This window comes from Scylla paramamosain, chromosome 33, assembly GCF_035594125.1.
Source record: "Scylla paramamosain isolate STU-SP2022 chromosome 33, ASM3559412v1, whole genome shotgun sequence".
Lineage (NCBI taxonomy): Eukaryota > Metazoa > Arthropoda > Malacostraca > Decapoda > Portunidae > Scylla > Scylla paramamosain.
The window spans coordinates 14074868-14089867 of record NC_087183.1 but is presented as its reverse complement, the minus strand read 5'-3'; the positions used below and the strand labels follow the sequence as shown (position 1 = coordinate 14089867).

The following is a 15000-nucleotide window of genomic DNA, read 5'->3' as shown; positions in this document are numbered from 1 at the left end:
CTATCTCCCCCGCTATCGCCTGTTATCAGTTGGTGACTCAGGCGTACACACTCACACACACACACACACACACACACACACACACACACAGAGGGTGAACTAGTAATCGTGTTTTCATGGCACAAAATTACATAACAGGATTGACTTGGCTACAGTTTTTTGTTTGAACCGTGGACACGCTCTCTCTCTCTCTCTCTCTCTCTCTCTCTCTCTCTCTCTCTCTCTCTCTCTCTCTCTCTCTCTCTCTCTCTCTCTCTCTCTCTCTCTCTCTTGACTCGTATACTTTCGTCACGATATCCGTTGCCATGTCATGATGCCAGAGGGTCATGAGGAGGAGGAAGAAGAGCAGGAGGAGGAGGAGGAGGAGGAAGAGGAGGAGTGGGTGTGCACATTTTCTTTTATGGCACCGTAAAGAAACATCATAAAGCCGTCATTGGCACTGATGGCCGCGGTGGCACCTCTGTGGCACTGACCTGGAAGAGCAGCTGTGGCGGAGAGAGAGAGAGAGAGAGAGAGAGAGAGAGAGAGAGAGAGAGAGAGAGAGAGAGAGAGAGAGAGAGAGAGAGTCCTAAGTGTCATATTTCAAATTCTGGTGACAAAAATAGTAGTACGTACCTGAAATTTGAATGAAACATGAGAGAGAGAGAGAGAGAGAGAGAGAGAGAGAGAGAGAGAGAGAGAGAGAGAGAGAGAGAGAGTCACGCCACGAGTCACGCCAAGTCACACTAAGAATCACGATAAGGTAGGAAGAGAAGAGAGAGAGAGACTAATGAACAAGAGCATCACCATCAGAGAGAGAGAGAGAGAGAGAGAGAGAGAGAGAGAGAGAGAGAGAGAGAGAGAGAAGCCAATAGAGGGGGAGGGAATGAGCAGTGTGAGTGAAGCCGCTGCCCCGCCACTGGACAGACGAAGCCTATTGATTCCCGCGCATGTGGCTCTGCTGGGGACTTCTTGTTGGGGGTCGTGGAGTGGGAGGGGGGACCAGATTGGGGCCTGGTGGATAGGGAGAGAGTGGAATTGGATGGGGAGTAGTGATGTTTTGTAGTGAAAAGAGTTAAAGGGGAATGCACACTACCCACAATGCCTGCTTCTGCTTGGCTCTGCTTGGTTTTTGCTTGTCTGCCTGTCTGTCTGTCTGTATCTGTCTGTCTCTGTTTGTTCGTTTGTTGGTTTCCGTTTCTCCTTCACAAATTTTCGTAGTTCTTTCTTTGTTTTATTTTCCCTGCTTGGTTCTGCTTGTCTGTCTGTCTGTCTGTCTGTCTGTCCGTTTGTCTCTCTCTTCCTCCCTCCTGCCTTTGTGTTATTTTTCCTTCTTGTTTCTGCTTCTCTCTCTCTCTCTCTCTCTCTCTCTCTCTCTCTCTCTCTCTCTCTCTCTCTCTCTCTCTCTCTCTCTCTCTCTCTCTCTCAAATTCGTACTCCCTCCTGCCTTTGTGTTCATTTTTCCTGCTTCCTGCTTGCCTCCGCTTGCGTCGTGCGTTCTCTCTCTCTCTCTCTCTCTCTCTCTCTCTCTCTCTCTCTCTCTCTCTCTCTCTCTCTCTCTCTCTCTCTCTAGTGATTTTCCATCCTTTCCTGCTGCGTCTGCTTCTGCTTGCTGCCTCCGCTGGTTAAATGGTGTTTTTTATTACTCTGTCTCCTTGTTGCTCTCTTTTTGTTATTTCGTATCTGTTTGAATTTTACAGTTTATTACTTTTGTATTTCTCTTGTTCTTGTGTATTTTTTTTTTTGTATTTTTCTCTTGTAATTTTTTTTTCATGAATATTGCTTTTTGATAACCTTGTTTCTCTTGTTTCTTTTCTTTCCTGATGTTTTTTTTTCCTTCTTTTTTTTTTTTTTTTTATCTCCCAACTAGGTCCATCCATTGTTCCTGTTTGGTTTTCCCTTCCCTGTTGCCTTTGTTTGGCTGTGTTTGCTTGTAGAATGCGCTTGTGCCGTGATTATTTACCTCCTGTTGTTTAGTGTCTGTTTTTTTGTCTATTAGTGCCTGTGTGTGTGTGTGTGTGTGTGTGTGTGTGTGTGTGTGTGTGTGTGTGTGTGTGTGTGTGTGTGTGCCTCTCTCTTTCCTGCTTAGTGCCGCTGCTTCCTTTCCTTCCTTCCTTGTGTCTGTCTGTCCATGTTGTGTCTTTGTTTTAATCCTTCTACTTATTATTTCCTGTTTCCCTCCTGTTTCTTCCCATCTGTCGTGTATGTTACCTTAATTCTTCCGTTTATTGTTTTTATTTTCTCTGTCCGTGATCTTATCTTGCCCTAATCCTTCTCTTTACTCCTTTTTTCCTTGTTTCTTTCTGTCCGTCCGCCTTGTCTTTCTGTTCTCCTTATCCTTTTGTTTATTATCTGTCTCTGTTTGCCTCCTTCTATCTCTTTCTATAATTCTTCTCTGTCTGTGTCCCTTTGTCGCGCCTGTCTGTTAAACTTATTCTTCTGTTTATTATCTATCTTCTTCTGCCTCTTTCTGTCTTGTTTTTCCTATGTCCTGTCTATCAACTGCTGTAATTCCTTCATTTACTTCCTGCCTCTGTCCGTTTGTCCTGTCTGTTCCCTTAATCCTGTTTATTGTCACGTCTGTCTATTCCCCCAATTCTGCTTATTCCTTGTCTCCATCTCTTTCTGTCCACCTGTCTATCTAACATTTTAATCCTCCTCTTTACTCCCTGCCTGTGTCCGTTTCCTTTGTGTCTCTGCTCGCCTCGCCCCAGTGCCTGTATCAGTGCCTGCGTCCGTGCCTCCCCGCTGTGCCACGCCGCCGCCCAGCAGGCAGGTCCTTGGGTGCGCGGCGAGGGTCAATAAATAGCGCTCTTTCGGGATAAATAAAGGAGGGAACAGGATCCAGTCTTTCTTGTTTTTTTGGAGTGTTGGGTTAGATTGAGTCAGTGTTATGTTAAGCTTGTTTTTAGTTATTGTTTCGTTTGCTTGTGTTTGGCTTGGTTAGTTTTGTGTGAGGTTGTTGTTGTATGTGTGTGTTTGGTTAGGTTAGGTTAGGTTAGGTTAGGTTAGGTTAGTTTCTTTTTTTTCAAGGACATCCTGCGTTTGGTTTGATTTGGGTTAGGTTAGGTTAAGTTTAATCAAGGATATTCCATGTTAGGTTAAGTTAGGTTAGCTGGAGTTTGCTTCTTGTATGTTTGGTTTAGTTTAGGTTCGGTTTAGGTTAGGTTAGGTTAAGTTTGTGTTCGGTTCAGTTAGCAGACATTACGGTAGATTTAGTATGGCTGATATTTTTATACCTTTGTTTAAGACAGACTATGAAATATGATTACGGTATAGAATAAGGTTAAGAATAGATATAGATTAAGATAGTTCTGCTCAGTATTTCGTTCAATTCTCCTTAGACAACAATGAAGTACGCCAGTGTGAAGGGAACGCTTGTGACTCCCTGGATCACATTTAAAGGGAGCTTCACTTGGGAGACTTGAAAGGCCCACCATCTCGTGATTGCAAGGAGGAGGAGGAGGAGGAGGAGGAGGAGGAGGGAACAAAGGGAAGAGGAGGTGCACCCCTTTCCCAGCAGTGTGTAAGGGAGTGGTACATGGTGTGTGTGTGTGTGTGTGTGTGTGTGTGTGTGTGTGTGTGTGTGTGTGTGTGTGTGTGTGTCGTCGTGCATGCTACCTAGTACTTTAGTCTCTCTCTCTCTCTCTCTCTCTCTCTCTCTCTCTCTCTCTCTCTCTCTCTCTCTCTCTCTCTCTCTCTCTCTCTCTCTCTCTCTCTCTCTCTCTGTATTTCTTGTTGTAATCACGTGATAATATATCGTGTTCTTTGGCTGACACAAGAGAAAACGGGGACAGGGATGAGTGCTGCGATGGGGGACTAAAAATAATGAAAAAAGGAATGGGACGAAATATTGTGATGGGGAAAGGAGGGGGCAATAAAGGGGGACTTTTTTTAAATGGGTATAACCTGGAAGAGAATTGGGAAGGGGGAAGAAGAGGAAGAAGAGGGTGATGGAATTTACCTGAAGGAATTGCGGGTTAGACAAAGAGAGAGAGAGAGAGAGAGAGAGAGAGAGAGAGAGAGAGAGAGAGAGAGAGAGAGAGAGAGAGAGAGGAGGAGAGAGAGAGAGAGAGAGACTTGCACTCCACGTAAAGAAAAAAAAAAATAGAGAAAACTAAATAACGGAGAACTTCATGCCAAGGTCGTCTCCTCCTCCTCCTCCTCCTCCTCCTCCTCCTCCTCCTCCTCCTCCTCCTCCTCCTCCTTCACATCTCAAGGGAAGGTCATTGGGTCCTCCTCCTCCATCATCTCCAACCTCCTTCTCCACTTCTCTTCCTCATGTGTGTGTGTGTGTGTGTGTGTGTGTGTGTGTGTGTGTGTGTGTGTATGTGTGTGTGTGTGTGTGTGTGTGTGTGTGTGTGTGGGTGTGTGGGTGGTCGAAGAAACACGAGGTAAATACGTGAATAACTGTCCACACGCACACACACACACACACACACACACACACACACACACACACACACACACACACACACACACACACACACACACACACGTTTCCCCATCATTCTTTCCCCTTCTGCTTCATTCCCTTTCTATTAACTCCATTTTAGCGTGCAAGGGAGCAGTCGCGGGGTTAAAGATGACTGTCACGAGAGAGAGAGAGAGAGAGAGAGAGAGAGAGAGAGAGAGGAGAGAGAGAGAGAGAGAGAGAGAGAATAAGTAGGCCTTTTAAGTCTTGCCAGAATCACGCCTACTAATTGTCCTCAAAATGACTTCCTGGGTTAGGAGGGAATGAAGGAATGAAGGAGGGAGGGAGGGAGGGAGGAATGGAGAGAAGTGAGGGAGGAATGGAGGAGTTACTCATATCTGTGTGGTTGTTAGCTAGTTGTGTGAACGAGGTGAATGAGCGAGACTTGTGTGAGGCATGAATACGTGTATGAGTGAACGAGCTAGGCTTCAGTCATAAGTGTTAAGTTGAAGTGCGCGGCCTGGCGCCGGGAGATCACCTACCTCCAGCCTTCTGTTCACACCTTCTGTGAATAAACACCTGCACTGTTACCTGCGTTTCCTGTGCCCCTGCTGGTCAAGAGTCGAACATGGCGCAGTGAGTAGGATCAGGACAAGGCTGCAGTGGGTACGGCGCAGAATGGAGAGAAGCAGTTGGAGGCGCTGGCTGCCCTGCTAGCGCGACAGTCGGAGCAGAGTCAGGCTCGCGAGGAGCGTTTAACCCAGCTGCTGGAGAGAGTGGGGACACAAGCTCCCAGTCGCACCACGGCGAGCAATGAAGGCGAAACCACAGCCCGCAGCACGTCTACCCAGGGCGCGAGGTTCCCGACGTCCGCCACCATCATTCCTCACTTAACGGCGTCAGCATCTTTACGTGAGTTCGACACGTGGCGCCATAAGTTTGAAGGATACGTAACCCTCGCCAGGATAGACTGTCTCTCCCTGGCTGAGCAGAGGGCGGCACTCGCTGCTGTCCTAGACGACGAGTGGACCCGTACACTTCGCTACGGGATAAGCTTACCGAGAGACGCGGAGGTTAAGAACCATCCTCGATGCAATGTTGTGAGTACCTGCGAAGCCAGCGCAACATCATCATGGATAGAAGAGACTTCTACTCCCGCGTGCAAGAAACGCAAGAAGGTTTTGACGACTTTTTATGTGCTGTAAAGGAAATCGCCAATTTCTGTGACTTTTGCGACCAGTGCATAAACCATCAGCTGCGTGACAGAATTGTCGTTGGGACACGAGACGAAGTGGCTCTGAAACGCATGCTGGAAAACAAGAAACTCACCCTTGAAAACGCCATAGATATTTGCAGAGCATCAGAGAGCGCTAACCAGTGTAGTGCAGTACTAAGGGGCGGCTCTCACTCTTCGAGCCATGGTGTGAACGCTGTCTCGAACTACAGGAAGGGCAGTTTCGGGGGCTCAAGCCCCACGGGCTGTTATCGTTGTGGCAAAGATTGTCGCAGTGACAAAAGGGGATGCCAGGCAATAGATAAAGTGTGTCGTAACTGCGGGAAAAGAGGGCATTTTGCGAGTGTATGTCAGCAGACCAGTGAGGAAACGACGAGGAGCTTCGAGGAGTTCCTCAACTGTCCTCTCCTCATCGCGGTGCAGGGCCCGAGGCGGGGAGCCAGTGCCAGTGTATACCAGCTCTTATCAGGCGTATACACAAAGACGGTGACGGCACGACCTGCGCCCCAGGTGCTCATTACCGCCACACATCCCGCTGGAAGAGACAAGATTACGTGGACTCCTGACTCTGGGGCCGAAACGACCGTTATTGGCCTCGACACGGCAACACTCCTTGGAATCCCGCCCTCCAGCTTGGCGCCCGCTGATGGTGATGGACTTTATGCTGCCGGTAATCACCCCCTCACCTGTGTAGGAACTTTCTCGTCGCACTTGCAACTGGGCGACAGGGAAGCTGAGACTGTTGTGAGCGTGGTGAAGGAGGTGAAGGGGGCGCTGCTTAGCTGGTACGATTCCATCGCTCTCGGAATCCTCCCCGAAGATTTTCCGGCTCAAATCCGACCGCTACGCAGGGAAGAACAGCACACCGGCAACAGCTCCATCAAGTACCCGACCGCCTCGCAGCCACCTCTATCTACGCCCACAGAAGTGATCAGCTGGCCTCATTCCTACGACCCAACGCCACAGCAGCGTGCGGGGCACGCTGCTGCTGTGATCAAGGCCTTTCCCAGCGTCTTCGAAGCAAAGGAAGGTTTACGTGCAATGGCTGGTGGATCCATGGCCATCGAGTTGACAGACGACGCCCTCTCACGTGCTCCAGTACAGGACCCAGTGGAGGAAGAGGATGCTGCTACTTCTGGTGACCTCGACCCTCTCCACTCAGCGGTCATCTCAGCGTTATCTGCCACCAATGAGGACGGCGTCCGCTTAGCACCACTCCAGGATCAGACTGTGGAAATGGTACGTGCCGCAGCAGCAAGAGACGGGGAGTACTGCTTGCTCAAGAACGTCATCATCGAGGGCTTCCCTGATCATTGCCACGACCTCGATCACCGCTTGCGTACGTACTGGCCGGTGCGCAGTCTGCTGGCCGTAGACGACGACCTGGTGGTTTACGGGCCGAGGCTTCTTATTCCTCACAGCCTCCGCCGAGAAACACTAGAGCGACTCCATGACAGTCATCAGGGGATGGAGCGCACCAAGCGACGGGCCCGACAAACGGTGTACTGGCCTGGTATGGACAGAGACGTTGAGAACGTCGTTTCTGGATGCTCACTATGCCGTCCACTCCTACCAAGCCAAGCCAACGAACCTCTCTGGCAGGACACGGACACACCCAGCAGGGTGTTTGAGTCAGTTTTCTGCAGACTACTTCCACGCAGCAGGCCGTACATACCTCGTGTATGTAGATCGCTTGTCTGGGTGGCCTCACGTGTCTGCATGCTCACGTCCAGCATCGGCTGATCAGCTCGTTCGTGTCCTTCGGGGTGTGTTCGCCGACACGGGCGTGCCTGTTCTCCTGAGGACTGACGGTGGACCGCAGTTCACTTCTTCATCGGTACGGCGCTTCCTGGCTCGATGGGGGGTGGAGCATCGTGTATCTTCACCTCATTATCCACGCTCCAATGGTCACGCCGAGGCAGCGGTCAAGTCCGTGAAGAAGCTGATCCTCACGACCACACAGCAGGGACACCTGGACGAGGATGCGTTCGCTCGCGGGTTGCTGGAACTGCGCAACACTCCGAGGGCGGAAGGGCGATCACCAGCACAAGTCCTCTTCGGTCATCCTATGAGGTCCTGTGTCCCGGCTCATCATCGCTCATACGCTCAGCAGTGGCAGCGCGCTGCTGATGAGTGCGACGCCAAGGCAGAGCGACTGAGGAAGAAAGCGAAACTTCGCCACGACGCGTCCGCCCGTACTCTTCCTCTCCTGCACCTCGGTGGCCACGTCGACGTTCAAGATCACACGACAGGCCTCTGGGATCGCCTGGGTGTCATCGTGGCTGTTGGGCGAAGGAGAGACTACCTCATCAAGATGGGCAGCGGTCGCGTGATGTGGCGTAATAGAAGACACCTACGCCCACACAGACCTCTTGCTCCCCCTTCCTGTCGAGCAGCACACCGCTCATGGCGGTTGCAGCGCTTCAGCATCAGGGTCACGAGGAACACCACCATCCCGGCAGCCCGGAGCATCAGGGTAACGGGGTACACCGTGGCCGAGAGCAACCAGAGCGTCGAAGCAGCCGACAGCGTAGGGAGCCGAGACGACTGCAGGTGCGGTGGCACCGTAGCACCTACGATTAGTCGTACGTGTTCATTGTACGCTGTGTTTGTTTTGTGTATATGTACCGTGTTTTCTGTACTTCAATCATTGTAACTTTGTTTCATGTGTTACGGTAGCCATAACAAAGATAAGGAATCTTCCTTATGTCTCGGGGGAGGTGTGTGGTTGCTAGCTAGTTGTGTGAACGAGTGAATGAGCGAGACTTGTGTGAGGCATGAATACGTGTATGAGTGAACGAGCTAGGCTTCAGTCATAAGTGTTAAGTTGAAGTGCGCGGCCTGGCGCCGGGAGATCACCTACCTCCAGCCTTCTGTTCACACCTTCTGTGAATAAACACCTGCACTGTTACCTGCGTTTCCTGTGCCCCTGCTGGTCAAGAGTCGAACAATATCAAGGTCTTTTCTTCTGTGCTATTCTTCTTTGCCTCCTCTTTGTTATCATTTACCTCTTGTAGTAGTAGTAGTAGTAGTAGTAGTAGTAGTAGTAGTAGTTTCATTTCTATCAAACTCTTCATTGGTTTTCTTATTTTCATGTTCCCTTTGTTGTCATTTGTCCCTTGTAGTAGTAGTAGTAGTAGTAGTAGTAGTAGTATTTTTCATCGCTTTTTCCAAATAAACTTCAAAGCTCCTATAAATAACTACATTTTTACACTTTTTTCCCATTTTTTACACTTTTTTTCCCTTTCATGTCACTCGTAATGATTTCATGATGTCAGATTTTTTTCCCCTTTCACTTTTTTACTCCATGTTTTTTTTCCTCGGGTGTTTTGTGTAATTTCCATGACTCAGGTGTGCGTGGAAAAGCATTGCCTGAGGTGTGTGTTACATGTGTGTCTGTATGTGTGTGTGTGTGTGTGTGTGTGTGTGTGTGTGTGTGTGTGTGTGTGTGTGTTCAGGTGTGCTTATTAACTTGTAGATACAATTTTAGATCTATCACTCACCACTTTTCCTATAACTAGCACCACTAAGACTGTAATGCACTCGTAAAGCCTCAATTATTTTGTAACGACCTGATACTTCGTTATAACCTTAATTGCACAGGTAACCTACTTTCGCCTTGTAATCAACTCGTGTCCACCTTGTACTTGGCTTACTCTCACATTTCCCCTCTTAACAGTAAATAGGTGCACAATTCTTACAGTTCTAATCCATCGTAAGTCACCTAGCACTCAATATTTATTCCCCTAGTACTCAGTGACAGGTATCTAGTCTGTTATTACATTCCTATTAGTACTTTGAATTCTAGTACTTTAATTCCCCCAAGTACTCAATGTTTACCCACCTAGTGCCCAATGACAGTCTATAGTCTTAATTCTCGTATCCCTAGTACCTTAAAAACCAAATAGATTTCCCACGTTTACCTATTACTTAACGCTAATCACCCACCTAGTAGCCACTGACATGTATATACACAGTTATTGTATCCCTGGTAAAGTTATGACCCATTGCTCGTAACCTAGTACCGTCAAAGGACCCTCAACCGTAGTAACCTCTCTTGACAGTCACCTCGTACCCAGAAATCCCTTGTACGACTTTGTATCCCCCCTTGTATCCTTCTTGTATCCCCTTGTACTTTACTGCCACTCACCTGGTGCTCAAAATCTCTGAGTTTGGCGCACGTATAATACCAAAACACAAACTTTCTTAGCTCTTTAGATTTCATGGATGCTTTGGAAGGAGGAGGAGGAGGAGGGGGAGGAGGAGAAGTTGCAGGAGGAGCAGCAGCACCAGGAGGAAACGGCCATAAAGAGAGAGGAAAGGGAGGAGGGAAGGAAGAGGAAAACGAGCTGGAAGGTTAAGGAAGTGGAGGAAGAGGAGGAGGAGGAGGAGGAGCAAGAAGGCAAGAGAATATTCTCCATGAAGAAGACCACAGGAAGAAAGTAGAAAAGTAGAGAGCCTTTGAATGACCAAGAGAAAGGGGAATAGGAGGAGGAGGAGGAGGAGGAGGAGGAGAAAGAAGAGGAGGGAGAAGAGAAAAGAGGGTGACTGGGAAAAGTATTTGATATCTTAGACTCCAGAAAACAGCGGCGGGGGAAGGAAAGTTTTTGGGGAGAGCAGAATGGCCTTCCGTGGCTCCCCGCCCCAACCAGTTTTTGCAAGCCTGGAATTTTTTGGTATAATCTTCGAGGCTCTTGTTTTGACCAGAAGGGGAAAGAGGAGGATGGGAGGAGAAAACGAGTAAGGGAGAGTAGGAGAGAAAGAGAGGGATAAGGGAGAGAAATAGAGGTATAGAAGAAGAATTAGAGAGAGTGAAAGTAAGAGAAGATAGATTAAGATAGATTACTGAAGAGAGAGAGATACGTACATAGAGAAGATGAATTACAGAGAGTGAAAGAAAGAAAAAAAAATAGATAAGGGAGAGAAAGAGAGAAAAGAAGAATTAGAATTAAATGAAGAAAAGGTAGAATTAGCTAAGCAAGAAGAAGGGAGATGAAGAAGAATTAGAGGAAATGAAAGAAGAGACAGTAAACGAGAGAATAGGAATTAAGACGAAGTGAAATAAAATAAAAAAAAAACAGGTAGAGTTAGATGAAGAATAAAGGACAAATGGAAGAAATCAAAGGGAAGAGAGTATATAAAAAAAAAAGAGAAGATAGAGAGAAAAAGGAAAGTTACACAAGATAGGAAGGAGATGAATAGAGAGAATGAAAAGAAGGAAAAATGTTGGATCAAAGAATTTAGGACAAATAATAAGGGACAAAGAAAGAAAAGAATGAAAAAAAAGGCAATCGGGTACAAAGACAGAGAAGAGATAGAGACGAAAAGAAGACCGCTGAGGAGGAAAGGAAGGGGGAAAAAAAAAGAACGAAGACGAGGAGGAAAAGGGGAAGGGAAGGGAGGTAAAGGAGGAAAATATGCGGAGGGAATGGGTTATTTTGGAGGAAAGTTTAGGTAAATATGAAAGGTTGGCTCTGAAGGAAAGGAAGGAGGGAAAAAAAGGGAGGAAAGAAAGGAGGAGAAAAAGGAATGACAACCTTGACCATTTCGTGACAGGTGGAGGAGGAGTGGAGGATGTGATCTCCTCCTCCTCCTCCTCCTCCTCCTCCTCTTGAAGCTCTTATTTCCTGTTTCCATTTCATGTCTTTCATTGTTATTCACTTGTGATGCCTCTTCCTTTCACATGCCAGAGAGAGAGAGAGAGAGAGAGAGAGAGAGAGAGAGAGAGAGAGAGAGAGAGAGAGAGAGAGAGAGAGAGAGAGAGAGAGGGGGGGGGGGCAGATTTTTTCCCCAAGCAAACTGCATAACAGACTAGATTTTTTAACACCAAGAATTTTGAGAACGGAGAGAGGACAAGAGACAAGAGAAGCAGGAGGAGGAGGAGGAGGAGGAGGAGGAGGAGGAGGAGGAGGAGGAGGAGGAGGAGGAGGGGGTTATATGACTCACCTGTCCAATCTGTTTGTGCCAACCCATTTCTCACCTGTCCGTGCCAATTACCGCCCACTTGAGAGAGAGAGAGAGAGAGAGAGAGAGAGAGAGAGAGAGAGAGAGAGAGAGAGAGAGAGAGAGAGAGGTTCATTTGACTCTCTAATATAAGTGGCCAATATAATGCTAGTCACTTTACCTGCGATCTCACACAGGTAAACATTTGCATAAACAGGTAAGTTGGTGATTTCCTTTTCTCCCCTCTCTCTCTCTCTCTCTCTCTCTCTCTCTCTCTCTCTCTCTCTCTCTCTCTCTCTCTCTCTCTCTCTCTCTCTCTCTCTCTCTCTCTCTCTCCATATTATCTATACCCTCTTCCATGTCCAGTATCTTCTGTTTATATTATTATTTTTTCCCCCTCGGCACTGTTTCGTATATATTCCTCCGTTTTCTTCTCCTCGGCTCCATTTTCTATCGTCAACATAAAGGTAAACTCATCTATTCCGTCTTCCTATCGCTCCTATCGCCTCTATCAATCTGGGTCTGGGTGATTACAGGCTGCGGGTTAGTTAGGTGGGGGAATGAAGGGATGGATAAGGGTCAGGGGAATTGAGGTTAACAGTGCACTGAATAATTTTGTGAGGTGATGCAGATGGGGATGTGGTAATGAGAGAGAGAGAGAGAGAGAGAGAGAGAGAGAGAGAGAGAGAGAGAGAGAGAGAGAGAGAGAGAGAGAGAGAGAGAAGGAACGAAATGAAAGCTTTTCTTCTTGCGGAATTACTGTCTTGTGGTCTCCTCCTCCTCCTCCTCCTCCTCCTCCTCCTCCTCCTCCTCCTCCTCCTCCTCCTCCTCCTCCTCCTCCTGCATCAGTGGCATGTCGGTGGCGAATGAAAAGGTTGATGTAGATCAAGGATGCCAATTACCAGAGAGAGAGAGAGAGAGAGAGAGAGAGAGAGAGAGAGAGAGAGAGAGAGAGAGAGAGAGTAGAGAATCTCTTGGTGACCACAGCACCGTCAGGAAGGAAGGTCGATGATGGCTGTTCTCTCTCTCTCTCTCTCTCTCTCTCTCTCTCTCTCTCTCTCTCTCTCTCTCTCTCTCTCTCTCTCTCTCTCTCTCCAGTTTTCCCTGGGGTGTGCTAAATCAGAAAACATAATATCTGAGAGAGAGAGAGAGAGAGAGAGAGAGAGAGAGAGAGAGAGAGAGAGAGAGAGAGAGAGAGAGAGAGAGAGAGAGAGAGAGAGATTTACTGAGTCATACTGGGATTGCTTAGGAAATGGTACACACACACACACACACACACACACACACACACACACACACACACACACACACACACACACACACACACACACGCCACGCCCCTGAGGCATGTGGTTGAGTGGCTTCTTGTCATACATTGTTACGTAAAAGTGAAAGATTTATACATTTACACGCAGATGGATAAACATACGCTCCACTTTCCCACATTCCACTCATTAGATTACACACACACACACACACACACACACACACACACACACACACACACACACACACACACACACACACACCCCATTATTGCTGCACTAATTACACTATCTCTTGACAAATTGCACATCATTCCTTGTAGGCCTAATAGACGAGTATAAGCCTATAAAAATATATACCCTGTAATTAAAATCATATATATAATCATTAACTTTTTTTTTTCATTCAGCCTTGTGTATATTTTCATTAACATATATATATTTTTTTTCAGTCATTTTTTGCACGTTCATTTATTTACTCGTATATTTTCACGTTAAAAAGGTGAGAGGGGGGGAAAAAAGGGTGTTTATTTTTGCATCAATTATAAAGTGCACCATATTTCGCTTTTTTTTTCGATGTAATGTACGATAATTTATGCTGTTTTGAATATTTATGTAGTGTGAATATGCAGATGTAATTAACTAATATACGTAATTATTTTATGTCATTTTTTTTTTTTTGAGAATTAAATATCGTTGTAATGTAACATACACGAAAATTATCTGTATCATTTATCAGTTATTATATATCCTGAATAGTTCCCCTTAGGGATCACCTTTATTTTTTTTGGGGGCGGAGTCTTCTTTATTTAATCTAATCCTAAATATCTCTTTTAGGACAGCCAGTTGCGTAAATGTGGCAAGGAAATGTTGAAAAGTATGAAGATTATACAATAAATCTTAGTCTGCCCTTAAATCAGCCCACTAGAAACCGTTTTCTATGTCGGTTTTGAGTTCAGGTTTGTCTCTTATTTAATTTTGTATATTTCCTCATGATGTGTCTCCGGCTACGTAAATACTTGAAGAAATAAAGTTAAGCTAAAATTTATAGTTTACGCCAAAAATTCTTCTTGTGATGCGTTTTCTGTAGTGTCTTCCTAGAGTTCTTTTCTCATGACAATTTAATTCCCTACATTACCTAACCGAGTGCCTCCATTTACCTAAATATTAAGAGAAGTGTAAATACTGAAGTAATTATATTAGTGAAAGTCTACGGTAAAATTCTCCTCGATATCCGTTTTCTCTGCTGGCTCTGAGGTTTCTTGTGTCTTTCATGATCTAAATGCTGCATATTACCACATGTAGGATATCCAGTTTCGTAAAATATAGATAGTAATTTTAAAAGTAAGAACATTACTCTTATTAATTATAGTCTGCGCTTGAAATTCTCCTTGGGATCCGTTTTCTCTCGTGGCTCTCGCGTCCTCTTCTTTATTCTATGATGTAGTAACATATATTATTCCTTGTAGTGTCTCTGGCTTCACAAATATTAAGAAAAGCTGAAGATAAGAAAATTACTGTTATTAGTGAGTTTACGCTAGAAAGTACTTTTGGAATAATTTTCATGTGGTCGCTTCGAGGCATTATCTCTCTTTTATAATCTAATTCCATCACCTCATGTAAGATCTCTAGTTTAATTGATAACAAGGTTTTTGTTTTTTAACTACGAGAATCATCCACATCAGTACGAGTCCACGCCTTAAAGTTCTCCTTGACATCCGTTTTCTGTGTTGCCTAGAGCGAATCCAGTCTTGCCTTCAGACTTCAGTTTGTTTATCTCCGCCTGGCTGGTGGGATATCTCGAGGAGTCTTACCGTTTCCTCCAGTTATTCAGTACAGTCATGTCCTCAGCCAAGTCCCCGAAGGGCGGTAAGAGCCGCGGCAATGTATTCCGCCGCTGGGAACAAGAAATCGTGGCCTTCTTTCGTAAAATGCAGCGTAAAACAGGTATATTTCTATGGGTTCTCTCTGACATTACAGTGCATTTATGTGTGTCGTTTGGGTATTTAGTGTTATTCGGTGTTTTGTGGCTTACTTTTCGTGTTGTGCAGCTGCTGGCGTGGCGCGGTGCAGGTGTCTGTCACGGAAAATGTATGTTCTGAGATTTACGTCGTGTGAGTGAGGGCAACAAAACGCGACCTGGCAACTCAACTGTGTGTGATGTG

At 46.3% G+C, this 15000-nt stretch overlaps 1 protein-coding gene across 16 annotated transcripts in view; it reads left to right on the top strand.

Annotated features, from left to right (window-relative positions):
• LOC135089427 (microtubule-associated serine/threonine-protein kinase 3-like) overlaps positions 1–15000 on the top strand; it is a 271594-nt gene that overhangs the window by 110874 nt on the left and 145720 nt on the right. The window contains exon 1 of one of the 16 annotated variants that reach the window (XM_063984991.1): positions 14628–14782. The exons of the other annotated variants lie outside the window; for them this stretch is intronic. Within the exon in view, the coding sequence (XP_063841061.1) occupies positions 14677–14782 (106 nt within the window). The 5' untranslated portion in view covers positions 14628–14676. Of the gene's footprint in view, positions 1–14627; positions 14783–15000 lie in introns of those variants that run through there. 16 annotated transcript variants of the gene reach the window in all.